Consider the following 27,558-nt stretch of genomic DNA (forward strand, 5'->3'; position numbering starts at 1 on the left):
GATCGCAACGCCGGCGAAGTCGCGAATAGGTTCGATCGCGCGCGCATGTGTGTTCGGAAAGAAAAAAAAACATGGAAAGCATTTGCACAGCTTGCTACAAGCTTTCATTTCATCCGGACTTTAGGCTCTGCCGGGCGGGGCATAAAGCAGACACCTTTCTTCTTCCCGAGAGCGCTAAAAGCAAACAAGACTTCCTCATAGGAGGCAGCCTACCTATGCGGCCGATTGCAACAGCTTCGATAATAAAGGCTGCGCCTGCGGCAGCGTTCTAAAGTTCCTGGCAGCCAGTCGTCTTTCTGTAATCCTCCGACAGCGCGGGCCTCACGGTTCGAAAAGCAAAAGTGAACAATGCGCGGGTAAAAGAATTGACGCGCGCGCCCAGCCATCGCCGCCGAAGTGATTCCGCTGCTGGGGGATATCCTTCGGGAGGAAGTAGTCGTGGTGGGGGGTGCTCGAAAGCAGAGAGGGGGGAAGCCGTTGTCAGCGCTGGGGGGGCGTGCCTTTGATCAGCGCGGCCATCGGCGGAGCGGCGCGGAGGGTGCTGCCGTTCGGGGGGCGAGAGGAGTGCTGCGCCGCCGAGTGCACGTGCACCGGAGGGCGTCCAGTCATCTCTCGTACGCCGAAGGGGGCGCGCGTCAGTTCCGTCGTTGCAGCGAGGAGGGGTGCACCCGAGGCACGCCGGCGCATTTCAGGGCGCACTGCCGAGTAGAAAAGCGCACGGTCGACCCCGAAGCGAAGGTTCCCCGACGCTGCCGCGTTCTCTCTCCCCGCTGCGTTTTCCGCGCACTCGTCGAGCTTGCGACGTCGGTCTCTTCCAGTGCCAGTGTGTCACCGGGAGTTGTGGGAGCAAGTAGTTTTCAGGTGAGTGCCGCGCAGCAGATATCGATGCTCACATCGTGCGCGCGCTTGCGTCAGATTGGATCGCGAAGCCGAGTTGTCTTTCCCTGGAGCGCTTGATGAAACGCTGACGGGAGAAAACAAAAAGTGGTTCTTTTCCGTCTTTTTCTTTTCCCACGTCCTGGCGGTCCTGAATGCGTTCGAGGCGTACTGTGCGTGCAAACGTAGCGGCGAACCGGGTAACTGTTAGGGGCAAATTCCTCACTTTTTTGTGTCTTTCTTGGCTTGCACCTGCCTTGCGCGCAGTTGGAGAGAACTGACTCAGCGCTGAAACCTGCCAGGGCAGTGGACGGCCTGGCTTCTCTGATCCGTTTACAATTCTCTCTCCGTTTCTTTCTTTTTCATATTTGAGAGTTAGTGTTTTTCTTTGATTACTCTTCAGCGGTTGGCCACACGTTTGCGTCCCGTTGCTCGATTTAAATAAGCACGCTGCATTTTGAACGCGATACCAGTAATACCGAAACCGTTTGATGCGATTAGTTTGAATCACGGCAAACCGAGATTGATGAAAGCATCGCCGTTACCAGGGCCGCGCAGAGGTGCCGAGTATTTTTTTTTTTTTCATACAGTTTAAAATCCTCATCACGTGCGCGCGACTGGGACGAGCGCGTTCATAACTGCAGTCATTGATTTAGTGGTTCTTGGCGCCTTTTTCCTCTGCAAGCTGATTTTTCGGGAATAAAGTGCGGCAAGGTCGTCTTCATGTCACGTCGCTTCATCCCAGTGGAACCAACTAATCAAGTGGACAGTCTTGTGTCCCGGAAGAGCTACATAGTAAAACATAAAAGCTACCGCGGCAGTGCTTTCAGAAGCAGTGGCGTTCTAAAAGTGTAAACCGCACAAAACCTGTGGTCGGTAAACGGCATATAGATCACAAGTTGAACGAATGTCACGCACGAGAGTATTGCCACTAAATGCAATTACCACCACACTCTAAAATCAAAACAAAACACAGCTTCAAGTTCCCGAACAGATCACATGTTTCAGGCATACGTATCGACTGCAGCAGTGCGTACAAATCGTAGTGCATTCTGGGAGGCCAATGAAATTGTTGGGCACCTATGCTAATCGCGCCCTTGCAAGCAGTTGCTCCACTAGTCAGGTATAGTTTGCCTTAAAGGACTATAGACACCAAATCTTTGCTCGCGCGTTTTTTTTTTTCTTTGAAGTGATGCGTTACATAGACATGGATCACCGCGTAATATTCGCCTACGACCGCTAAATGATTAATAATTGAATCTCTTCCTCACGTTGTTTCAGTTTCGTCAAGCAAACGTCCTGTCGACCTTTAGGTCATGTGAGGCCCAAAAAAATAAAGCGTCAGTGTAACTGCTCATGCATCGTTTGTTTTCATTAATTAAAAGACTAGCGCATAAAACTAGGACACAGACAGAAGGAGACAGGACAAGCGCTTCTATGTCTCCTAATGTCTATGTCTATGTTCTATGTCTCGCTTCTAGCTCCTTCTGTGTCTGTGTCCTAGTTTTATGCGCTAGTCTTTTAATTAATGATGACACACCAACTAGCCCAGCTTTCCACCTTGATTGCATCGTTTATCATTCCACCTCTTGAAGCAGGCTGGTTTAAGTTGTGTAGTTAATTAAAACTACGTATCGTCATTTATATTGCAGGTTTTTTTTTCGTGCCTCACGTGACTTAAAACACCAACTACACGTCACAGCCATCGTTCGGCTGGTGAAACCGAAACGGCCTGAGAGAAGAAATTAACTTAAAAATTATTTAGCTGTCGTAGGCAAATTCCACTTGAAGATCAATGTATCCTGAAGTCTAACGCACCATTAAAAAAAAAAAAGAAATCCCGCAACTAAAATTGGGTGTCTTCAGCGAGACGGCAATATCAGATAGTCCTTTGGGTAAGTAAGTCGTCTTCAGTTTGGATAAATATGCCTCATTGGCGCCTTAAACAGCGCACCCATTCGAACTATACCCTGCGGTATGAGCGTTTTCCACAGCAATGAACGACACATATTGTGTGTGGTTCAGCCGCAAGGTTCGCTGGTCTAAAAATAGAGCTGAAACACGGAAGCGTTGACCAAAGGTCTACAATGCAGTCGGAGAGCACGTTGTGGTCAGTGACTTGCCGCTACAGGCAAGACAGGAGTGCGCAAGAAATGTTTGAAAAATTTTCGTGATGCTCGGCGGACTTTTTTTCCCCTTGTCTTTTCGAAGTATGAGATCGTTACGGCGATTAATAATCAAATGTACGACGTCTCTTTGGAGCAGGAGAAGGCGTTAAACGTTAACTGTTGGTGCGGAATATTCACTTCGAGGTTCATTTTTACGTCGAAATAAATTTTTGTTCAAAATGCGTTGCGCTGCCTATGTCCGTGCTTTCGAGCGTAACGTCGAAAACTACCGCGGCGTTCCTATGTTTTCCGAGTTTTCAAAAAGCTTTCAAAGTACTGTTCCCTGAAGCTAGGATGGCAAGCTCGGCAATAATTCTGAAATGACAAATTAAAGTAAAATAAATAATAGAAGCAACTTGTTAATTACTTGTATGCTGCTGACAGCTGAACAAATGTTCTTTCGGACGGTCTCGCTTTTTTGTTTGGACGTCGGACATGCCCTTTGCATTTTACTTCGTAGCATTACTGCATTGTGTCGCCATTGGAGGATTGCTTTACGGAAGACTCCTTTTTTTTTTTTTGATTGACTGCACACGCTCTCCTCTGTTTCTTCGAACACAAGTGGCGTATTTTTCAAACAATCATTCTCGGTCAGTAAGTGGGCACTAAGCTGAACTTAAATTATGGCTGTGTGCTTCGGAATAAGCTCTACGTGGCATGTTGCGGAAAACCGCCGCCAACAGCGCTCGAGCGAATGAACTGCTAGCGTGACGTAATAATACCAGACCGCACTTCGTTTTCGTCCCGGGAACTTCCACTCGCTTAACCAGCACTCCATGCCGTTAGGCAAGCCAACGTGACCAAGTTGATCCTGACATACGGTTTCTCTGTTACAATAAGTACGTCCAAAAACTCTCCCATGAAGGGCTTTTGCGAGGAGCGCGTTCTTCTCGTGCAGATTGATTCACCGGCTGTAAAGGCGATCGCTTCTAGAGGGGACTGTATCGAAAACCGATGGCCTTCTGGGAAAGAGGTTCTAAGCTTTAATTTCAATGCGACGTGTTTCAATGCTTACTGAGCAATGGAATTCAGAAATTTCTCAATTCCATCTCTAGTTTTCCATGAAGTAGAATCAATTCTGGGAATGATATCTACGTGACAGAGTTCAAGGGAGAGCACCCCCCCCCCCCCCCCCCCCCCCCCCCCCGCACACTGACGTAAAACAGCTGGTCGATGCACATCGAGACATAGGATACAAGGCGCCATCAAGCTTGCTTGGTTCCTTGGATGCAAGAAGAAAAAAGAAGCACGGGGACTTTCTGACAGGAAAAATATAGACGCGGTGTCTTATAGCGGTGATGCGTGCGCGTTACGACGGACAGGAAAAGTATTTCTAATGATTACGTTGTTGACTTTGAGCAAGAACTCTGTTCTATAGTCCTTCGAGCGACTCAAGTTTGATTTTTGTTTTGTTTTTGCTCGGCGCCTGAGTAAAGTTTTTTTTTCTTCTTACATACTAACAAAGTATCCAATTTTGATCAGTAAGCTTTTGAAACGTCTGCGACACCTCCAGGGCTATATGCCGCGCGCGTGAGGTATTTAACGTCGTCACTTCGCATGATGGTGGGTTAAAACGCCGCCACTGAAGCAGTTAAAACGTTCGCCGGCTTATTCCGCTAGGCTTTTTCTGTGTGCACAATCGCTGTGAAAATTTTGTGAAACACGACTTTGACAGAGAAATTTCAATTTCTTTGCATTCAGGGCGCATTTCTCAATACATAATGGGATCCAAACCAAGTCATAAATTCAGAATCGGCCAATCTTCTATTGCAGGCTGCTTGCAACGAACGCATTGAACTTAAACTTTTCGGGGGTAATATTGCGTTCCACAGACATTGAACTACGGGTGTACGTGCACTTGACCGTCGCTGCAGCGCTGCGGATCGCCGTGTGGCGAGAGGCGCCCCGGAGGGCGCCTGCCCCGCATACCCCCAGTGGCGATAGGCGCGTATCTAGTTTCGATAGCGACTCCACGTGGTTGAAGGACGCCCCTCTCGCGCTGATTTCGAGAGTGACTGCGCGCACTGACAATCAGCAACAGCTATACACTACCCGCCATTGCGCAAACGGAGAGCATTCTCAGCGGTCACGCCCACTTTTGCGTTGTAGCGCTGTCAGCGCCGATGGCCGATGAATGATGGACGGAGAAGGAAGGTGATCGGACGGTGCCGTGGAGCAGCTGTCCCCTCACTTTTCCCAGCTCGTCGTGGTACGAATTGTCGAATAACGGTAATTCTAGCTCAAGGATAGCCTAAAATTAATTCTAATTATGCGGAGTTCTTCATTAAAAGGGAAGCCCGATCAGACTCGAGCCGCCGCGTTAGCTCAGTGGTTATGGTACTCGGCTACGGACCCGAAAGACTCGGGTGCGATCCCGGGCGCGGTGATCGCATATCGATGGCTGCGAAATGCTTTGAGGCCCGTGCACTGGGTGATGTCAGTGCACTCTAAAGAACCTTATGCGGTGTAATTATCCGGGGCCCTTCATTACGGCGTCCCTCATTGCCTGGGTCGCTTTGGGATGTTAAGCCCCACAAACCAAGCCAGCCGACCGGGCTCGAACTGATTATTCTGTCCCGTCAACATCACGTGTACTGAAGGTAGACCGATCGGGCGGCCCCATATACGCGTGATGTCGACGAGACCAGAGAGTCAGTTCGAACAAGCCGAAAGTTCGCATTAAAAGAGCCTCCACTGCAATAACATGGCGATTATTGCCGAGATAATCTCTGCGCGTGGGCATGGCGTCCGTGAATCGCAGGCGAACCGTTTCGAGCGCTTATGCCTCTCTCTACACACACACAGACGTCCTGCTCTCCCGTTTAGGCGCGCGTATTGACCGCTCCGAGTGCATCGCCGCTGCAGAATGGCATGTGCGTGGTCGATCGCGGCGTCGTCTGGCGAAGGTTTCGTTTCCGGCCTCGCGCGACCCGAAGCCCGTCATTGGGAGAGAAAAAAGAAACCACTCTTACGCGTTTCGGGCCCAGTGAGTATATGATACAGCATGGGCAACGCTCCGAACGGTAGACGATGACCTATAGAATAGGTCATCAGGTAGTTGTGGTGGAGTGTTTCGGTTTCCGGCTTCCTGTTGAATTTTCGGAGACTGGCAACCGTAGTAGCTACACTCGGCAAAGACTGGTGTGTCGTTTTGAAGAGAACGCAGCATTGGTGGAAAAACTGAGAAGTTTTCTAAAAAAAATTGTGGCCATATAGACTCCTTAGTCAGTATTCCACGATGTTTATCACCTTTCAAAATTTACTCCATTACGAAGAACCTGGGAAATAGACGACTGCATGATATGCGCTAGCTGGCCTCTGTTTGCAAATACCCACCCCGAAATTGCTCGATGACCCCTTTAGTGGCCATCACGCATGCATCACGTGGAGGGAATTGGCATGTCCAACAAAAGCCGATACTGATATGCGCTTACGCGTTCCTCTTCTTCAGTGCTTCCTAACTTATCGATTCGGGCGATCGGATGGTGTAACTGGAGGAAGAGGCGTGCTCTACGCGATAGCTTATCACGGGCTGTTCGCTGACCACGACCACTCATGCAGATGCTCTTACCGCATCGTTTGTTTCAGATGACTGGCTTCCGCGCGAGTTTAATAACCTCGTGTTCAGCTCGTCATTTAGCTGTCTGAAGCCACTTTTGGGTCGATATTTTCGTCGGTGGACGCACGTTAGCAGATTTTCGGAAGTAACTGTTGTGCATGTAATGTACACAACAGACGCGGTATTTTTGTATTTGCGAGTGCGTGGTCGATCAAGAATTCAATTTATCTCTGAAGAGTTCGTCAACCGATTGCACGTGCGGGGTTACAACCACAGTAGCACACTCTTCCTGCAGGCCGCCACACTTGTGAGAGCGATGCCGAAGATTATTCTATAGGCCCCATACGTAACACGGGCGCGCGATGCAGGCCATATCAGTGTAATCTCTTCTGGAATCGAGCTGCTTGCACCGTGTGCTAACCACAGTTATATTAAGGCCAAAAGTGCATGGAACCTCATCACGAAGTGTGCGCAATCGGTCTCCATCACGCAAAAACAATATCGGCATTTAGATGAGTCGAACATTTATCTTTTTTTTCCTGGCGCACCTACCGACCACGCTTCGCGAGGAAGATAACTGTAGAGATAAAAGAGTTCACATTGTTCGTTCATCGGAACCTGCAGTGACACACGGCGACTCTGTCCGCCACGAGAAACCGTTCAGTGACTGGAATATGCTTACTGATTGGGGCTTTATCTACAGTGTCCCTAAGACTGACTGCCGCCTCTGCCCTCGTCGCCCAACCCGATGTTTATCGTTACGCATACGCTCCAGCAGCGCATCACCGCAGCCGACGTGCGCTCGAGGGCTACCGCAGGCGAGAGAAATCAAAACTGCCGAAAGCGAAACTGCTTTTTCGTTATGGCCCCATGTGGCCCGGATTTGCCCCGTGTCCGACGTCGGCACCGTGCCAAGTCGGTCGCAGCGGACAGCCTCGCGGACAGGCAACTCCGCCGAGCAGTAATCCGGTGCTGCTCGTATAATGCGCTCTTCCAAGTCTCCTTTCCCTCCAGCCGACTCGAAACGCAGTCCTGCATGCGAACGTCCTCAGATTCGGGCGCCCAGCGAAGAAGCGGCGCAGAGCGATGAGTAACGAAGGCGTACTGCAGTCTCCATTTTCCGCGGATGGCTGACTGACCGATGGTCGAGAGTGGGGTCAGCTGCTCGAGTTGTAAACAACCGTATGAGAAGCGGAGGGAAGCTTATTGCCCTATTTCGTGAAACGGACGAACGACAAAAAAAAAAAGCTCCTTGCTCGTCTTTACTGTTCCGTCTTTTTCCTTCCTTGTTTTCTCCCTTTTTTCCGGAACTCTTGGCTGTGTCCCAAGGCATTAGAAAATGGGAAATGCATTCAAAAACGTAATCCGTTTACGTGCGCTCTGCTTCGGCCAAGTGCGCATTCGAAAACGGAGCTCAGAGAGTCATTTCGTCCGGGCTCACATTGTTTGTAAATTGGAAAGCTTCCAACTTATAAACGCGTGTTCATCTGTCTAGGAGGCTGGCACCAGTGTGACATTCAAATTTTTTTTGGGTTTCAGGGCCGCAAATGCATGTACACAAATGCCACGAACGATCGGCTTTGATTCAGCACTTATCAAAAGCGCCGCTATACGGCGGAACAATTCCCGGCAGTATAACGCGAGGCTATAGACCCACCACTGTGGCCAGCGACGACATCAAACTAGCATTCATGTGAGAGCGAACGTTATCGTATGGACGTCTTTCGAGTTTTCGTGTGCAAACTGTAATCTGCATGTTCTGACTTGCTGCGCTGCTTGAACGCATGACTAGGGCCTAATCAGGTGACCTCCTGTGTCACCTTTGTGGCCCTCTTCACCGAGACAATTGTACATTGTCTAGCTCTGAAATGTATTCATTTATTTATTATTTAATATATACCGCGGTATCAATGACACCAAGTGGGTGGGGGATGTTTTCAGACTGTTTCAGTTTCAGTGACATTAACAGAATATATAGGCACCCTTCCGCTATGCGTATTCGATAGCGAGGGAAAAGAGAACAGAACTGATTAGGCTGGCATTTCGACACTGAAAATAACCTTCACAAGTTAATCAGTACAAAAGAGCCACTTGCGTAGGCAACCTCGAAAAGACAAGAAATAAAAGAAGAATGCTGAAGATTACATTACAAACCTAGAGTAGGGCCTGCTCAAAACTGTCAGTGGAAAAAAAAAAAAAAACTGTCGAGGGAATACCATTCATTGAATAAAATGTACGCAGAAAAGAATTTTTAAACAAGTTTGTGCGTGCGTGGAAAGGAAATTTGTGAGCTGACGGTGCCAGATACGCGTGGAAGGTAAGGCTGAATATATGTTTGCCCGTTAAGTATAGCCACTTGTTGCACATCGTAAACAAAAAAAAAAAAATCAGTCGTACTATAGTTCTTCACGATTCTAAGGATATGGTTGTCGGCCGTTAGTTGTGGCGGGGAATTAGTGGACCTAAACTTCTTAAAAATGGACCGCACTGCTCGCCTCTGAACCATTTCAAGTTTATGTTTATCCTTCCGGTAAAAGGGATCCCATAATATTGCTGCGTATTCTGACTTTGGCGGTATGACAGTTTTGTAGCCTGCATGTTTTAAATCCGCAGGTGCTGTTTCTAATTTCTGACAGACAGCCAAGTTTACGAGAGGCGGATGTGCAAGCGTTCGCAATGCGCTTGGACCACGAAAGAGTGTAATCGTTAAGCATAAGGATTTGTACTCTGATACTTGCTTTGTGCGTTATTAATGCGATATGCAAATGACAGTTTGCTTTTTGTTCGTGACGCGAAGTAAGACAGTTTTGCACTGTTCAGAGCTGAATGACTAGTTATATCGTTTACGTAGATTAGGAAAATAATCGGTCCTAGTACGCTTTCTTGAGGCACTCCGGACGAAGCCGGTAAAATAGTTTAGGCATGCCTCCTAACATCGAGAAACTGAATACGTTTCAAGAGGTACACAGTACACCACGAAAATAAACTGAATAAACTAAAAATCAACATCTGGGCTCGCTGCCCCGACGCAGTTCTTGGTTTTCCGAGGGCTCTCATCTTTACGTCAGCATTTAGATATAAAACATTTTTATTTACAAACTGTTTTAATCTCTACCAACCAAATATTTCACTGCATCTGCACACAACGAGTATCCTTACTAGTTTTCCCATTATAACGTTTAAGATACAGCGGCCTTAAGTCGATCTTCGCGGTACCCAATGTTCGATTGTTTACTAGACGCCCGCGTAAAATGAGAAATGGAGACATGTTATGGGGAAAGGCAAATTCTCAGTAACTGTCGCAACCACTGTGCACAGCTCACTCGCTTTGTGAGGGAAGGGATGACTGAAAGAGTGAAAGACGGGTGAGACCTATAGTCGCCGTAGTGCAAGTACTCGAGACTAAATTTGTGCGCCGAAGTCGCACAACAGGCGGATGCATTCTGCATTTCGCCTTCAACGAAATGCGACCGCCACGGCTCGGACTCGATCCCGCGACCTCGTGCTCACAGCTGACGAATGCCACGGCCACTGAGCCACGGGGGCGCGGCTACGCCCGCTCTTGCCACGCGGCGTCCGCCCTGCGCTTGCGATCTCTTCGTGGCCTCGCGCACCGCATTGCCGGAGTCTTATTCCCTCCGAGAGTTCCGCGGCCTCGGACGCTGGTTTCGCGTATGACGCGCCACCTTGCGGCGAGCAGCGTTCTACCATAAAACTAGGACTCGATGGCCTTCGTAACTACAACGCGCGAAGACCGCCACGCGCACGCAGCTTTCGCAGCGCAGCGCGATTGACACAGCGAGCGAAACGTGACGTTAACGAGCGGGGGCGGTCAGACCCGGCTGTGCGCGGCGCCCGAGAAAGAAAAGAGCACTGGGCGCGCGCGCGCGCGCTCTTGAGCACAAAAGCCGCGGGATATGCGCGATTAGCGAAACACTCGGAGCCGCATTCCGCGTGAAAATATAAACTGTAATGTTTCCCACCGCGTAATACTGAGTGCATACCTCTGATACCTTTGCCAACAGTCTCTGTGGCACCTGGGAGGGTATGGTGTACTATTGTATGGTGTGGCGTGTATGGAGCTAATGCTGCTCGTGGGCTGCGAAAGTTGCAATTTTGCATTTCGCCTTCATTGAAGTATACGGCTGCCGGTATTCGGTCTGGCGACCTTGGACTCAAAAGCCGGTCGTCTTAGCCACCGCGGCAGTTCCCTAACCAGAGATGAATAGCACGCGGTGATCCCTGATAGGATGGATGTCCAGTGTATCTCTCGTCATCACGCGCGCTTTATCCCTCACTGGCTTCTAATTGGCTGATTTCGCTTGCGTATACGCCTGCGTAGAATTAAACATGCGTTATAGCATTGTTTGCAGGCAATATGCGCCTTCAGTGTCGATCGAGTACTGTGTCCTCAAATAAAAGAAAAGGGGGAAGTCTGGGGTGGCCGCCATAGAACTGATAGCGAGCGATCAAATATCGAATGCCGGGAGTTTTGCTGACATCATACTGATACTCTTGCCGAGCACACATCTTTTAAGTGATATTCGTCACCCTTTCACTCGAAGGTATTTATGTCAGTGTGGCGTGACATACGAGAGAGAAAAAAAAAAAGCTCGCGCGATGTATGGTCTCCTTGGATCTCGTTTCTCTGGGCGACATTAGAGCCACTATTGTTTGAGACGCTCTTGAGTGCGTACCCCTTCCAACCCCACCAACGTAAAACAAATACGCCCCTCTATCGTGGCTTCGCGCAGATTCCATGACACGTCGGCTGCCAGCGTATCGCACCCGACAGATATCGTGGGCCTCCGCGCTGTGCGCGCTGGGCGCGCATAGACCACTCCGGCGCGAAACGCTGCCTCTTTCCGAGACCGCCGGCACCAGGCATTTTTGCTATAACTTGGCCCTTTACGAACCTGAACAACCCGCTGTCACGTGTTCCCGAAGTTCACAGATGCGCCGCACAAATCTGAAGGATAAATACGCGTCTTGCTCATTACAGTGCCTTCCACATAGCATCATTCACTTCATTTTCCTGCGTTCCTACGGTATCAACCCATACTGCGCTACTTAGCGATGCGGTACGCACCACATCGTGTCCCGAATGTCAAATTTAAAAACTCAATTTCTTTTCGCCTCTTATCTATATATTTTTCTGTAATAAACTGTTGGAGGCCTGCACAAAAAACAGCTATCAGCGCGCTGGTTTAAGGCGCAGTTGAAAAAACATTTTTTTTTTTTTGCTGCTGACCGAAGTGAACATACCGTTCTTACGCACACTCTACGCGCTGCGAGCATTACTGCACTAAATTGCTTGCAGCACATTCCTGAAGTGCATTCCGACCTGTATCTTCGAAAACAAAATTACGGGGCAGCAGTTCATTCGCATCTATCCTCTATTTCATTTTACAGCAGGCGGAGACAGTTTTATTATGATACTTACTTGAGTGAAAATTACTCTCAAATGTGCCTGGATTTCGGTACCCGTTAAAGATCCCCATATGGTCCAAATAAGTCCGAATCCCCCCACTACAGCATGCTCATAGCCCATTGTTGCTTTGGCGTCTAACATGTACCGTTTTTGTGCGCAGTGTGTAAAGTGAGAAGTTATGGATGCTAAAAATGATCAGCCTGTTCAGGAATACATTCCTTTGTTTCCACGTCCACATTTCCACCCACTTCTGCGTCCGCAATGCAATGCTCGCCCCTGGTTAAGAGTCCAGATCCAGCCTCACTGGAGTGACAGTAATGACTACCCATGTCTTTAAAAGCCCACGCGCTGTATAATACTGTATACATTACCACGATAGCATGTACTGCACACATGACCGCGCATAGGTTATGTGTGCTTGGGAGAGGAGGAAGATGAAGAACAATAAGCAGTAGACGAAGAAGGGGAAGGTAGCCTCGACTGATCACAGGAGCAATTTCTGTGGACGTTCCGCTCGGAGAGTACTTCTCCAGCAGTTGCATGCCATGCGTTTCGGGCGCTTGTATCTGCACTTTTGTGACGTGGCCCCTCCGTTCGCCGCCGTTTCCATTCTGTCCGAGTACCGCCGATAGTGAACCTTACAGCTGGACGTTCTGTACGGGCGCGTTTCAACCTCTGGAAGTGGCAGCCGCGAACATGTGCTCGAACTCCTTGGCACGCAGCCAGTCGCTTTGGACGGCGATAGGGGGCACACATATGGGACACTCGTCGCTCAGTCGCTGTTATCTTATCCGGCTTACAGAGTAACGTGATACACGTAGAGAGAGGGGGGCACGCACTCTTAGGGGGGTTTCGCAATTGATTTTTGCTGCGACGTGCGTGTACTCAATGGTGACTACGTACTACACTACACAGTGCTGCTATTGACTTCCGCAAGCTTGGAGATCCTTGCCCAACGTTTCGTGTACATACCTTTTCGAAAGAATTGCGGTCGTTTTAAAAAGTGCAATACTTGTCGTTAGTATAAGTTTGCTTGAGCGTACGACTACAAAGGTGCATGTAATAAAGCTTTCGTATTCTGCCTGCGAGAAAATGCACTAAAGTTGAAGGGCCGCACACGGAGAGAGAAGTTCACCGGCGGTTACTATGGCAACTGCGCCAACCGCGCTGCTCTCTAAGCACAATGTGCCGCTCGGGCGAGGCTGGTGACGCCACAGGAATCCCCTCTGCAATGCCTAAAGGACCATCATTGTATATAGTACTGTGCGTAATGAGCTCCAGATTATATTAAATGCAGTCACAGCCTGCTTACTGCGTGGCAATAGCACTGAACATCAAGACCTTCCACTTGCGTCAGTGCGTGCGTGCGTGCGCGCGCGCGTGTGTGTGTGTTTAAGGGAAGGGCGCTTTTAGCATTTTAGTACACAATTTAAAAATTCTGCGTAGGAAGATAGTCTTGCACACGTGACCTGACGCATATCGATGGTGCGCAATTATGCCCTCACAAACGTGCCTCGTGCCACTCAAATGTGGTCCTCCTAAGCATCCGCTATCTGTACGTAAAGCATCGTCCAGCCTGCCTGCATTTTCAGCCGCCAGAAATTGTGCAATATTTACAACTCTTAGCTGCAACAGGATGTCATGAAGAGAGCGTGTGCAAGTACCTTGGTTCATTTCATCTCTTACTGTGGCAACGTAAAGTGGACTCCAGTGGCCCTTCTCAAGGTAGTCCGGTACGTGCCTTTCCAGGTACAGCACCCGCAATGACAATCAGTGTAGCTCGTGCGATTACCCTGAGTATTCAGCATAGCGTTACGGCATATTAGGAGCAATAAAGTTTGCTGCAGGATGGCCTGCCTTCCGGATCATGGGAGATGCAGTTGTATTCATAATCGAGTTTGATGTAATCGCGAATGGTTATTAGCAATTCTTAACTGCGCACTTGCTGTCATCGTCTGCGCGGACGTGTGGCTTCACTGTCGTGATGACGGCCAATACGGATCTGACAGCTACTTGCTGCTATGAGAGACTGCATTTGGGCCGTTGTACAGCACTCGTTCTGGGGGCTCGTCCGGAGCAGGGAATCGGTGGTTTTGCCTCGGAAAACACCCAACAAAATGAGCTAGTGCGGTTTATGCATAGTTCTTTATGAGAGTGCAAGACCTCTTCTTTTCTCTGTTTTTATTTTTAACCTCGAAACTCCTCCAGACTTTTCCACTCCGCAGTCATTACCGGCACAGGGTGAATGGCTGCAGCGGCCTTTTTGAAGGTGAGTGAGAAGGTACGGAATGGAAAAGCGTGCTAGGCGAGAGAGCAGCGAAGAACGGGTTATCTCCCTCCTACAGGCCATGATGGATTGGATGTGTTGCGGAAAACTTTCACCGCTGAGGCGTCAACGCTGCAGTTCGACGATGCCCCGAGGCGATCAGTCTACGCCATGCATTTCGTTTCGGCTACAAATGAGGCTCTGCCTCCTATTCGCTGGACGCAGACCACCCTGCATCGTTGCGTTTGTCAAGCGATGGTGTGTACCAAACGTGTCCGTTTTAACAACGCGCGGGCTCTCCTTAGTAAGCGCACGACGAACGCAATGCGATCCGCTTCATACGCGTTATCCTGATAGCGCTTGCTAGCCATATCCGTTTTCGCTTTGAAGGTTAATGGGTTCTCTCTTGCGCTTCAGCCCTTGGAACAAAAAAAGGCCTTAGTGATGTTCTATTAGGGGAGTTTTTCCTTTGTTTCATGTAATTTGAGGAGCAAAATTTGGCGAAAGCGGAATGTTGAGAGCCGAAATCGTCTCACTTTTTCCAAATTGCTGTAGCTTTCCAGTTGTTGCAGTGAAAAAGGTCCTGAAATATAGAATTTTGGGTCTAACAGGGGAATTTGCGGCTGTGGCACGAAACATCACTGGCCGTCGTGCTGTTTCAAAGTATATCAATTGAAAACGGCTGTCCCCTGTATACGGTAGAGAGGTATACGATATATAGCTATATCGGGTATTGCAACACGTTCGATGTATTCGTCGCACGTGTTTTAATACCTGCTCCATTTGTATCACTATGTGCGCTCGTATACAGTACGTGTCCAACAAATACCGTTGCTAATTGGTTAGCAAACTGTCGCCCGACGCTAGGTGTGACTGCCGACTTAAACGCTAAATGTATTGTGTCTTTAATTACGTTCTTTTTAAACTACCGTATTTATTTGCATATAGGCCGACCTTCTTTTTTCAGAAATGTTGCCCGTAATTAGCTATCGACCTATATTCGTGGCCAAAGAGAGCAAAAGCAGCGAGCTAATGGAGTTCTGTCGTCACGCTAGCCGCGGCCTCTGCCATCGAAAACTGAAGCATCTGAGCTGCGGCAAGCGGGAATAAAATGACTGGGAGAAGACAGTGAAGGGGAAAGAAAGAGGGAAACGATAGAAAGAAAAGATAGAATGAAAAGTTTCAAATACTCGAGTATAGTCCCGCACCCAGCTGAAAAATATTTTCAGCATTAAAATTTCTCGTTTGTGTCGAGCAATGAGTTCAGTCAGCAACGTATCATTTCTTTCGGGTGGCTGAGAGGTAGTAATGACTGATGTAGAGCATTCCTACTGCGTTCTGAATGACGAGACGCTCCTTATTGTCCTGAAGACCAGCTCTATGCTGCATGCAAAAATAGTTGTAGTGTTAGGAGGTCGCGGATGTGGCGTATGCTGTGCTCCAGACGCGTCGTAAAAAAAAAAACAAAAAAACTGTCGATTTGCGTAGTTGGGCCAACTGCGAATTAGGTGCGCTAGCACTAAGTTGCTCTCGTTTTGCATTGTTTATCGATATTATGCTTGGTTATTTATGATACTGATGCAAATTGTATATCAAGTGCATTCTGTGTGGGGTGTGTGCTTGCATGGCATAGATGAATGACTGTAGATACACAAGGCACAATGTTTATTAAAGTCGTTCTATGTATGCTTATCGGTCACGGCTACCGTTCGGCAGAAAACGGGCCTCGGCGGCCTTGTGAGCGGAAAAGCAGGCGGCCCACCTGCCATCTAGGTCGTGTTACTTTGTGGAGTCATCACAACGTGCCCACCGTGGCAGGTGGCAAACACCTGTTAACTGCTTACTAACCATAATCTTGGGTTTAACCAGATGCAAATTACGTATGACCACCTATATAAATGTATATACCCAGTTGGGCAGATTGCCACTTGCCCACCAGGCCAGAAGGACAGACGGCTTCTTCCCTGAATGTGGGCTTGAGTGCGAACGCATTAAAACAACTCACTTAATTCAGTTGAGTATGAGTAGACAGGCAGACATTCATTTGCGGTCGGTGGAAGGTCCTGGGAGTACGCGGTTCGCTTATCTGAGCGTTTCCTCATCCCGTCGCACCTCGCCGTGCATCAAAAGCTCCCGCCGCAGTGGCTCAGTCGTTATGGCGTTCGGCTGCTAAGCCCAAGGCCGCAGGATCGAATCCCGGCCAAGGCGACCGCACTTCGATAGGGGCGAAATGCGCAGGCGCCCGTGTGCTGTGCGACGTCAATGCCCGTTAAAGAATTCCAGGGGGCAGAAATTAATCCTGAGTTCGCCACTACAGCGTCTCAGACCTCGTGTGCAGGTCGAGGTGTACGTTAGAAATTCGGTAGGTTGAGACCTGTCCGTCTTAAAGAGTTGAGTTCAACGATGATTGCTTGCCCCACCCAATTAATCGTTCTGACCATCACCATGTTTTTCAATTTCTCCAAAAAGAGAAGAAAAGTAATTTTGTTCTCTTAGATTCGCCTGAGTGATGGCATATCGGGAAGCGGTAGTGCTCCTCTACTCCTTTGCGTCGTGGTGCTTCGTCTTGGCGCCGCTCGTTAATCTGCAGGACGGCGTCAGAGGAAGGGAGCGGCCGTTGTCGCTTCGCATTGTCAGGCGCATTCTAGGAAACACCCGGAAGGTCGCACGGGCGGCCGTTCTAATACCGCGAGCTTCGCGGCGACGAGCTCTGCGAACGCATTTTCCGCTGACTCTGCATGCTTTCTTCGCGATAACGAGTGGGATGTTTGCGGAACTAGCTGATCGTTGCGCATGCATCCACTTTCTGAGCCAAAAGAACGCGCGCTCGGCTGGAAAGACGGAAGAAGAGGCGGAACGCTCTGGGCACGGCCCCCTCATTCGTGAGTGTATTGCGCGGCAGTGCCGGGAACTTGAAGAGCAAAGCGCGAGATAAGCCTGTGTAGCGACTCCCCTGAAACGGACGGGCAGAGCAGCGGCTGTTAAACGCTCGCCCGCCCAGCAGATAAGGCAATGGGACACGCGTTGGGCGCTTGAACGGAGACCGGTGAACCCCTTGCTGTGCGAACGGACGGGTGCTGTCCTCCCCACAGCGCGGAGGACTTCACTGCGCCCACGACTGACGGCGCTAACTGCAAAGGTAAGCGATAATCGCGCACAAGCGCCCCTTGGCCCTTACGATTCCCAAGGTTATTTAGTTCCTGTACTCCCAGATGAATGAATAGGTGACTCTGCCGCGCCCCATTCACGCCTCGTAGACGCCCACCGGTTGATTTCAGTCATGTTTCGGACCATCAGACGACTACACTACCGATAGCTGTTGTTTGGGGCAGTTGAAGGCGCTTAGTGTTGTTATTCTCGAGTTTGCTGTGCGTGGTGCATTGGTGCTCAGGAACGAAGCGGGTATGAATTGCCCATGAGAGATGTCTTCCGTATTATCCTTAAGAATTTCTAACGACAGACGTTGACGCGTTGGTTCCCGCGGCAACGTCTGTCCATGCGTTCTTGTCTGCCGCTCAGGAATGGACTCGGCTATTGAGACTATTTGACATATCCAGGAGCTATGTATGGTGCAGGCTTAAGCCAGACCATCCTTACTACTCCCCCGTTTCACTGCGCGGTCACCTACGAAAACTATGCGGCCACCATAACTTCGGGTATTCTGGGGCCAGTTGGATCACGGAACACCCTGCCCAGATAGGCAGGATTCCTGTTGAATCCTCAGCGGCATATTAATGCGGTAATGCATCCGTGGACTCCATCCTGCATTTTGCGCCTACGGCTTCCGGATGATCCCGAGCCTCACCCCTACGTCAGTGTATGTGGGTACCTCGACGCCAGCATCTTTTAAATCGTGATCTGAAATAAACCTTCGATGCAGGGCACACATATTGAACGGTTTCATGCCTCAAAGCTGCGAACATTCTGCCTACCGCAATGGTATTTTGCTGTTACTAAGTCGAGCTCTTGGCCCATACTGGCGTGCCTACCTCGGTGCGTCAGCAGTTACGGCTGGGACGGGCACAGGAAGCTATCTGGATTTGGTTGCAGACGTCGTCGCTTGGGCACGGGTGGCTGTTGCGTGTGCGTTTTATCTCTTGTCTCCTCACCTCTCGATTCTGTCAACCTTCTCTCAGGCAGGGACAGTGCCCCTTTTGGTGCCAGTGTACAAAATCGTGAGCTTTCCTTTCTTTGACGCCTACCAGCATACACACTTCGCTCGTTCGGCTGCTAAAAAGCCGGTGCTCTATTCCAGTGCCCTCCCCTACAGCACCTTTCTTTCTTTTGACTCCTTCCTTAGTATGCCTTTTGCCATTTATGCCCTTGCTCCATAAAGTCATTGTCTGTGTAGGCATTGCAAGTAATTGGCAAATGCGCGATAGCAGTACAGTACGTGTTATAGTGGATGGTCACCTGAACTGTGTTTTCGAAGGAAACGATTAAAGGGAGGATAGAAAGGGCCAGACATTAAGACAAAAAAAGCAGCGTTTACATTCGCTCTCGCCGAGATTCGCGACTTATACAGCTTTCGGTAACGCACTCCATCTTTTTTTCGCTCAGTTATGTGCAAGATGCCTGCACTCTGCATTTCAGCATCAGCAGGCTTCAGCGCGGTGAAGAAGCGTCCGTAGTCTAATAACGAGCACAACCAGGCGAAATGCAATGATCTCAGTGCGTCTGAGCAGTGCAGGGCGAGAGCTTTATTATTTCTTTTGAGGAGTTTTGCTTTCGCCTTAAAACGGCGTCGCACACGCACTCGGAGGCAAGTGGCGGGCTAATGGCTGGCAAACACTGCTGCCGCAAGCGCGGCCGCTGTCCCCCTTTTGTAGTACTCGAGCAGATAAGTGCAACGGCGGCGACTGTCTTCGCAGCATTGTTTGCGCGGTGAGTGTGTCGCGGGGTAACCCGCATCCGCGCCCCCAAGTGCTTGCTCAGTTTTGGTAGCCCTGAACGAAAACCGAGAGCGAAGCAAACAGTTATTGGGTTCAAGGCACGTACTACGTGCCGGCTGCGAAAGTGAACCTTGTGCAATGCATCATTTGGGCAACCTTTGCCCGACGGATTGCATTACATGCGGCGCGCCTCGGGTTTTCGCTTTCTGCCGGCTCTCTGCTTTCTGTATGAGCGGCCGTTACTGATGCTGTGGTAGCAAGCAGATATTCGAGAGTGGTAGCTCATTAGACAACTTACCATTGGAGGCAGGTTGTCTGAAATGCAACCAAAATACTCTCAAAATACTCCTCATAAGAGCGATGCCGCACGGTGACCAAGAAGTTTTTGAGATTGGGCCGCGAGTGTGATTTTTTTTTCTCGAATGGCGAAGCTGCCTTTGAAAAGCCATCTTAAACTCCTTAAGAAGCCTTGCGGTTACTCCTGTTCTTCGTATCCCGATCTTGCGAATGTTGACGTTGCCGAGAAACGAAGCGAAAGTTGGACCTAGTGTGCACGGAACAAGGGCTTTTGTCATTCTATTTAAATGGCTGGGGCGGTGCCCTCGACAAAATCATTGTAGTAACGATCATGAGGCGAAAAAAAAAAGTTGAATTCAGAGAACGAAAGCAAACATACGGCGTGTGTTTACCGTTGCATTTTGGCTGATTGTACTCAAGATAAAATCGCATGGTGCCAGATTGTGCAGAGGCGAACCCTCGGCTCATTGCGGCTGGTATGATAAAGGGCTCGTCAACACTACTTCAGCATGCTCACAGTCCTGACTGTATATGCGAGGGTGTTATCGGACGCATGTTTTCCTAGAGCCCGCATTCACGGAGTGGACTCGCTCGGCACGCGTAAATATGTCGCGCGAGTTTATCTAGGGGTCACCACAGTGCAAGATTAATGATATGGACGTCTAGGATTGCATGCTTGCTGTTGACAGTGCGGGCAAAAGAAGTGCTGCGATATCGTGTACGTTTGCGGGGTATCAGGAGACTGTTAGTACCCCGGGAAAGGATTAGAAAAGCGAGAGGGAGAAGGGGTTCGCGCTATGGGCCATCGGCGACGAAACCCGATGCCCCCCCCCCCCCCCCCCCCTCCCTTAAAAAAAAAAACAAATTTCCCAAAAGCCACGTGACCAGGCAAAGGAAAATAAAATTCGTTCCGAAGGTCCGGAGAATTAACCCAGGGCTTTCATGATTTCGAGGCGACCACGCACCCCATAGGGCACAAAACCGCGTTGCTTCTTGGCGAACAAGAGGTGAACCTATATATTAGTTGCCTCACGACTGTATGCTAATGAGTAGTTGTGTCATTACAAAGGAAGGGGAAAATAAAGAAAAATGCTTTCGGATTCAAAGCACGTAAGAAGCCTTAAGTGCCCTCCGACGGAATTTCATGATACCGTCTTGTAAACCTTTACGTTATATAGGTAGATCATATATGCGTGCATTAATTTAGTAATCGCATTTCGCGTGCCCTAGCAACATTGGGCTGTAAGGTACACCGTATTGGAGGGCTCCGGATAGATTTCGACCCTGTGAGCTTTCATTTGAAGGGCGCCAAATCTCGGTACACGGGCGCTTTCGAGATTCGCCTCCACTCAAAATGCAGCTGCGGTCGGTCGGTACCCAACCCACCACCTTTCGTCAGCAGCCGAGCGCCATAACCGTTTAGCCACGTGCCGTTGCGCGTAATCACGTTGCCGAAGGGAAAGCTTAGCGGCCATCCTGAAGTAAATTTATTCCGCTGCAATAACACCTTCTCACGTGAACGATTTCTGTAACTCTTCCTCGAGCGAAATGAGTCTGATAGTGAACTCGCTCGTTCAGCAGCGTAGACGCATCTGCGGTTTCACCACGGCTTCGCTCTTGTAAGGGGATCTTTTTCGCGGGGCTGCGCACTGGCACCGACGGATCATGGGAAGGCTAGCCGAGAGAGAAGCGCAAACGTTGCGATTGATAAAACACCGCAAATGTCTTCAAATAATAATGAAGTCGGACGTATGTTCTCGTTGCGCGCTGGTGATGCCCAGGACGCCTGCTTGCGATGCAGAGCGCGCGCGCCCCGAACGCACGGAGGTCGCCGCTTGCATCCGCGAGATTTCTTCGACGAGGCGCCGCAGATGTCTGCTTTTACCTGCTCGCGCTTTAGTATTTGCTTTATGCAAATTTTGTTGACCGCTGTAGTCACCGACGGGAAGAACGCGCATGCGCTCGAGAATGGGGTCTGCAAAGCACGGCTGTTCGTTCCTAATCGAGGTGGCGGAAATGAGCGAAATGACTTACTACCCCCAGCAGCATAGCAATGTACACATTTAAGCGTTCGCTTCTTTCGCGCTTCAGCGCCGCTGTTGTTCGCCGTCGAGAAAACCGCTTTCTTAGAGCGCAGGTGGGGCTTCGAATTGAACACGGTTCCTACTATATAACCTCTCTACCTTTAGGGCGTTAGGTGCTTCCACGACGCGGGGGGTGCTGCTGCTATCGTTGTTTTGAGCCTGGGGACTTTTGAACGACCCTTTACCAGCGCTACTTGGACGCTTGTGATCTCACGGGGCTGCGTTCTTGAATGAACTAGTCTGGGCTTTTGTGCTCGTAATTAGAATATCTTTTCTAGCAGATTATACCGCAACTGTTGAAGGCTTAACGGCTATATCCTGCTAAAAGGACGTCTTCATATCTACTTCAATGCAAAGCTGTTCCGAGTGCAAAATCTGTTGCCGCGATATTTGCGCTATAGTAATGGGGAATGTACACGAAAGGGCGACTGCGTCATATGCGGCAGAAATAACTTGACTTTTGTAGTTATATTAACTAGGTCGCTTACTACAATCGTCGTGCTGATGTCGATGGTTCCAGTGAACAAAACTTCGAGCTGTGTGCGTGTTAGGGAGCGTCCACTCGATTAAGGAGATCAAGGAGTCCGGTGAATGTGCACAGACAGCGAGTGCGCACTGGCCACGAATGCTACAAGTTGTGCAGCCTTTGTCGAAAATATGGGGCCGAGCGGGTATGCTTTAAAGCTGTATAGTGGGGCACGATGAGTGGTGGACCGGTCTCCCGTATCGGACTTATTATATTCACACCGGGAACGAGGAGTTTGAAGCGCCGGCGCGATGAATTGATTTTGCATATTTTAGTGCTGACGCACTTATATTCGCACACCCCGGGATTCAGCGGTGTGTGTCTGTGCGAAGCCTCTGAGTAGCAAGTGTAACTGGCTCACTGGGTCAGCGGACACCTCAATCGCACTTTGAGGTGCGTGGTGGGGGCGTGCACCTGCAAAAACCGTGCTTTCGCTCAATAATTCGTACTTGGCAATGTTAAACCGCCAGCCATTTTTTTTTTATTGACAAATGATTTGGTTCGGTGGTTGCTCAAAGGATTACTGTGTCGCTTGGGCTACGTCATAGCGTTGTGGCACGCGTGCTCGGTGGAGAGCGCGGCCAGGCTCTGGTGTCCCTTGCTGCTAGCTGCGCTGCCCACGTCTTCGGCCGATCGCTCTCGCAAGGCTGCCAGTGTGGGGAGATGTTTTGGTGGAGGCCAGTCTCGAGCATCGGCTAGAGCTCAAGCATTCAGGTCGTGCTCCGGAGTTCTGCCTTGCACTCGAATAGTCTCGTACGCTGGCTGCTGCCACTCTCCCGTTTCTCCCGTCCGCTCCCTCTTTTCAAGCCTCCGTCCTGCGCTAAAGGGCTCGTCGGCGGCACCAAGCCGGGGGGTTATTCCTCTGCTTGTGACGCTGCTTGAGACGTTCTCATTTTGGCGACGTCATCTCTTCAGTGGAGGCAGTCAGTTACCAAATCTGCAGAATAGTCTACTTTCGCACACTGCAGTGTACGTGAATGCTTGGATCGGATAAGTTTTGAAACCTGACCCCGTGCGCTGTGTCTGTTCGCCCTGCAGGAGGCCAAACGTTGCCCGTACTCCGTCGCTGACCGTCGGACGGCGCCATGGAGCCAAGCGAATGTGCTGAGCAGCTGCTCGGCCTCAAGACCAGCATCGAGGTACGGCGCTAGCGCTGCGCTTGTTCACTCGCATCGGCTCCGATAAGGGGCTAGAGAGCTTCGTTGCAAATGGAGAACGTTTGAAACTGCTCAATGACGGGCATTACGAGCTTATTCTTACCTGGACTTGCACGTATAACATATGAATATATTTTGCTTCATGACAGCGTATTTGCGCCTGACAGTTGCGTGTTTTTTTTTTTTTTGCGTACTGTCACTGTCAAGGATGAACCATCTTTGAGATGCTGATGACAGATTTATTTTTTTTTCTGGCTGTTATGGAAGTTTTATCAGTTCACTGTACGGCACTGCGTGATTAACCTCTCATAACCATGAACCTTTCGCGCACGGTATGATTTCACCTCTTCGAAAAAGGCCAGATTTCTAGCGCCCCGGTGCGAACACTGAATGCGCCGGCAGCGTGTCGTCACTGCCTGGCCGCGCGCGTATCGCAGTCTTGACTCTCTCGGTGCGCGATGTGCAGAGGTTGCGCCTCAGCGTCAACGTTGAACTGGACAACCTCAGCGCGGCGCTGGACACCTTGGCCAGGAGAGAGAAAGACCGCAACAACCAAGCACACAGCAAGCCCACCACGGAGGCCCAGCTGCGAAAAAAGAGGTGCGCATTTGTTCGCCACTCCGCTCCTCATTTACCCCGCGAAGGCACTTGAGCGTTGTCAACCGAGTGTGCGCCCGCTGCTGAGGCCTCTTATTTTTCCACGCGGCTGCTTTGTCTACAGGGCCTTTGATGTGCAGCCTTTGTCAGAAGTATTCGGGCCAGAGGGTGTTTGCTTCTGGACCGTACACGTGTGGCTTGATTTGCTGCGCCAGTGCTCGAATCTTTCGAGGGTGAAGGAAACCACCACCTTCTTCACTGGTCCATAGCTTAGGAGCTCTAGGGGTGCTACGAGAGGCCTTACTACGTGACCCAGTTTCAAAACATGTGGGCTTGTACATTGGTGACAATGAGAGTGCGTTCACGAAATACGGATTCTAAGCGGCATTGCAAGTACCCTCGCTAAAACGGAATAAGCATGCATTGTGGATGCTTTGCACGGTACGGCGTGTGTCGTATATAACGCGGAGAATGATTTAGCAATGAAGCACACATAAGCCGCATCTTATCCTAGCAATGACGAAGACTAATTAGCTTCCGCGGTAACTCGTGAATTGCTGCCGTTTATATTAGAGGTACGGTGAACAGTCGGTGGCGGCCTAAAGCAGTATAGCCGGATGCAGGGGGGAGCTGAACGCGGGCCTGAATAACACCTATGTTCTTCTAGCTCACTTTGTCCCCGGCCTTGCGCTGTTTGGTGCTTTTCCCCATACAGTGCTGCGCCAAACGGCCTATAGCAGGCAGTACTCCCCATCCCATATTGCTGCAGTGCGAAAGACGAAGACAGAAGAAAAGGCGAGAGAAACAGCGCCATGTTTGGCTCGCCTCGTTTTCTTTTGTCTTCGTCTCTCGCGCTGTAGAAAAAATATGGAATCGAACCAACTCGCCAAACTTTTTGTACCCCCCCCCCCCCCCCCCCCATCCCCTGTGCGGTCTATTGATTCGCCTAAGCAGTAGATTCGCGGCACGACTGCTGGCGGTCCCTTGCTCCATCGCGCAGCTTCCGCAAAGCTGCCTTCATCTGGTGACTCCCTTTGACTGAGCGGCCTTTGCAACGAGATACGGCGGTTCGGTTCCCGTCCGGTCAGTGATTCCTGCAGTCCATGAGTGCTCGGAATCCGTGCACTCGGATGAGGCGAACGCAGTTCACGACGGCGATGCGATAAAGAAGCCGCAGGCATACTCAACGGCCTTCATGTTTGGTGCTCCTCGAGTTTGTTTCAGTCATTCTACTTGAGCACCTTGGGGTGCGAGCGGCGCAGAACGACGCGTTTTTGACATTTTAACTGCCGTTTACGAAAAAAAGATGTCCGCCAAATGTTTTGGTCTGTCTTTACGACGACGCTTTAGGCTCTAGTGGCGCCTTCATTTGCTTTCAATCTCTTTGGCAGCATTGACATGCACATGCCGTCGTGTTTGCAGAGGCCGCAGTGTGCGACTATTTATCTTTCGCACCGCTTCTCTTCTCTTACCAGCTCTCCTGGGCAGGACCTTCCAGAAAAGTTCTTTGCCATTAGAGAGAGTCGTATTGTGTGAGTATTACTTCATTATTCGTTGATTCGCTGACAACACAATTATTTGCTTGCCACCAACATTTCGCGGCGAACTTGTTCTGGGGGATTTTGTCCTGAAAACTGTCTAGCTACTTCAATGTTGGCGTCCGTATTTCTCGGAATGCGAGCACGCTTCTCTGCATGTGTTCCACCTTCTTCCTCTAGGGAAATCATGGCCAACGAGCACATCCGGACAGTCTTCAACATCTTCGTGGCCTTCCTATTCCTCGTTACGGTCATATTGATCACATCCTACTTCTATGACCCGCAAAGGTATGTGATGATTCCTCGCACCCCCCTTCCCCAATTCTTTTTTTTTTTTTGTCCTGCCGTTCTGCTGGCGCAAAAAGCAAACCTCCGAGTCTAGATTTCGCACATAACGCGACAGGTTTGGCAGTCTCAAATTTCAGTGCTGCGCTGACATTAGACAAAGTCGAGAAATGTCTTACCCTTACGCAGCAAATGCAAGTCTCTATTCAAGAATTTGCTCCGAAGTGCGAGGGCACTGATTCAAACCTCAAATTAATTTCTGCTGCACCGAAACCAAACGCAGTGTTCCGGTGTAGGTTGCTCACTTAGGACGCACTGTAATTTCGACTTCAGCTAGTTAGATTCATTTGTTTCAACTGTGCTTCAGTTAACTCGTTTAAATTCAGTTGCGCGCGAAGGCTCATGCAAGACCCAACAGTTTTCCTCTGTTACTCATTAACTTCTCCTCGCCGGATAGTCTATAAGTTGTTCCGTCGGCTTAACACCCACGTCGGGTGATAAACTGTGCAGCTATAACCCACTGCATCTCAGGATAAGCACCGGATGGTCTTAATTTAGCACTTAGTAGGGCTCGGAGCACCGAGAAATCCGAGGAAGGTTTAGGAAAAACTCGCATAGGTCATTTGAAGGAATGCTATTGTCCACACGCCGGCAGTTATTCAGAGCGGTGACCTTCCTTCTGTGTCCAACACAGCTCCGGGCACGGACCTCCTTGTCAGGGCAGAGGGAGATGGGATAACGCTCACGAGCAAGGCTTTTATTGTTTCTAGTCGGCACAGCTCCTAGAGCAAGAAAAACCGAAGATAACAAAGGAAAAGCCCGCGGATTGACCTTGCGCCTCGACGTTTCTTATTATTTTCGCTGCCAGATCTATGGTCACGCTCAGTCTGACGCAAAACTTCCGAGAAGGTCATGCTCGGAAGGAGCGTCATGTATCGTTGCGGCTGCCACCCTTTAAATGCTGTGAAAAGCAGGAAGGCGCTGTATTATGCCTTGAGCACAGAAGCTGAGGTTTGCGAGCAACAGAATGCGGCTCGTACGACCTCTAGCCTTTGTTCCTGAGATCCTTCCGTTAGCGTAATCTAAGTAGCGTGCGCAGAAGGGCAGGCCGTTACTTAATCCGGGGTCTTGACTGATTGATTCAAAACCTGACTTATTCCGCTTTTTGGGGTTTTCGTTTTTGAGGCATAGCGCGCCTTGTGACTCCCGTTCGCCGTCGCGTCCTACTGCAACCTGCGTCCGTCTCTCTGACAGGTTGAACGACGACATGTCTACCATCGTGGTCAATTCCACGGGTATGCTGGGCGTCTTCGGTTACGTACTGGCCATCAACCTAGCCATCCTGTTCCTGGTGCACCCGTCGCTACAGCTTTGGGCACACTGTCGAGACCTGGGGAAGAGCGGTGAGGCCTTACACGAGCGTCATGCAGGGCTTCAACCCAGGCGTTCCCAAGATTCTCTGGAAAACTGATGCGTTCTCGCCGGGAACATGCACACAAAAGAAAGGTCTATCGGGGACTTTAGGTGTAAATAGTACAACGTTGGTGAAGACCCTCTTCCGGTAGGACGAAGCAGTCTTCGGCTTAAATAACCGACCAGCAGGAATCGTATAATACGTGAAGACTGGTGGGAAGGATCTATTCATAAGGTGTAGCCTGTCAAAAGGAACACTTAATAGCACAAGACCAAAGAGTTGCCTTTATTTCGAGCTTTTCCCCGCGATATTTTTGTTTTTCAGCGCGTTCAACGTTGGCAGTCACCCGAGGTAGCAATAGTGACAAAATCCGGCCACGAACACTACCATATGCGAGTAGCGTATGCCATGCGTAGTATCATATTCGTTAAGCGCTATATTGATGCAGTAGAGTAAGTGCCAAGAAAA

The 27,558-nt window shown here is 49.9% G+C and overlaps 1 protein-coding gene across 3 annotated transcripts in view; it reads left to right on the forward strand.

Annotated features, from left to right (window-relative positions):
- The first annotated feature begins 594 nt into the window (after nucleotides 1-594).
- The window catches only part of LOC149353516 (sterol O-acyltransferase 1), a 45,572-nt gene continuing 18,608 nt past the window's right edge, over nucleotides 595-27,558 (forward strand). The window contains exons 1-6 of one of the 3 annotated variants that reach the window (XM_089582608.1): nucleotides 595-861; nucleotides 23,138-23,238; nucleotides 23,723-23,856; nucleotides 25,329-25,385; nucleotides 25,572-25,679; nucleotides 26,931-27,079. In XM_089582608.1, coding sequence (XP_089438734.1) covers nucleotides 23,185-23,238; nucleotides 23,723-23,856; nucleotides 25,329-25,385; nucleotides 25,572-25,679; nucleotides 26,931-27,079 — 502 coding nt within the window. In that variant the 5' untranslated portion in view covers nucleotides 595-861; nucleotides 23,138-23,184. Of the gene's footprint in view, nucleotides 862-2,707; nucleotides 2,772-17,083; nucleotides 17,440-23,137; nucleotides 23,239-23,722; nucleotides 23,857-25,328; nucleotides 25,386-25,571; nucleotides 25,680-26,930; nucleotides 27,080-27,558 lie in introns of those variants that run through there. The other 2 variants (XM_089582610.1, XM_089582609.1) reach the window with 2 other exon arrangements.

Source organism: Amblyomma mixtum, chromosome 3, assembly GCF_055824585.1.
Source record: "Amblyomma mixtum isolate Tamu chromosome 3, ASM5582458v1, whole genome shotgun sequence".
NCBI lineage: Eukaryota > Metazoa > Arthropoda > Arachnida > Ixodida > Ixodidae > Amblyomma > Amblyomma mixtum.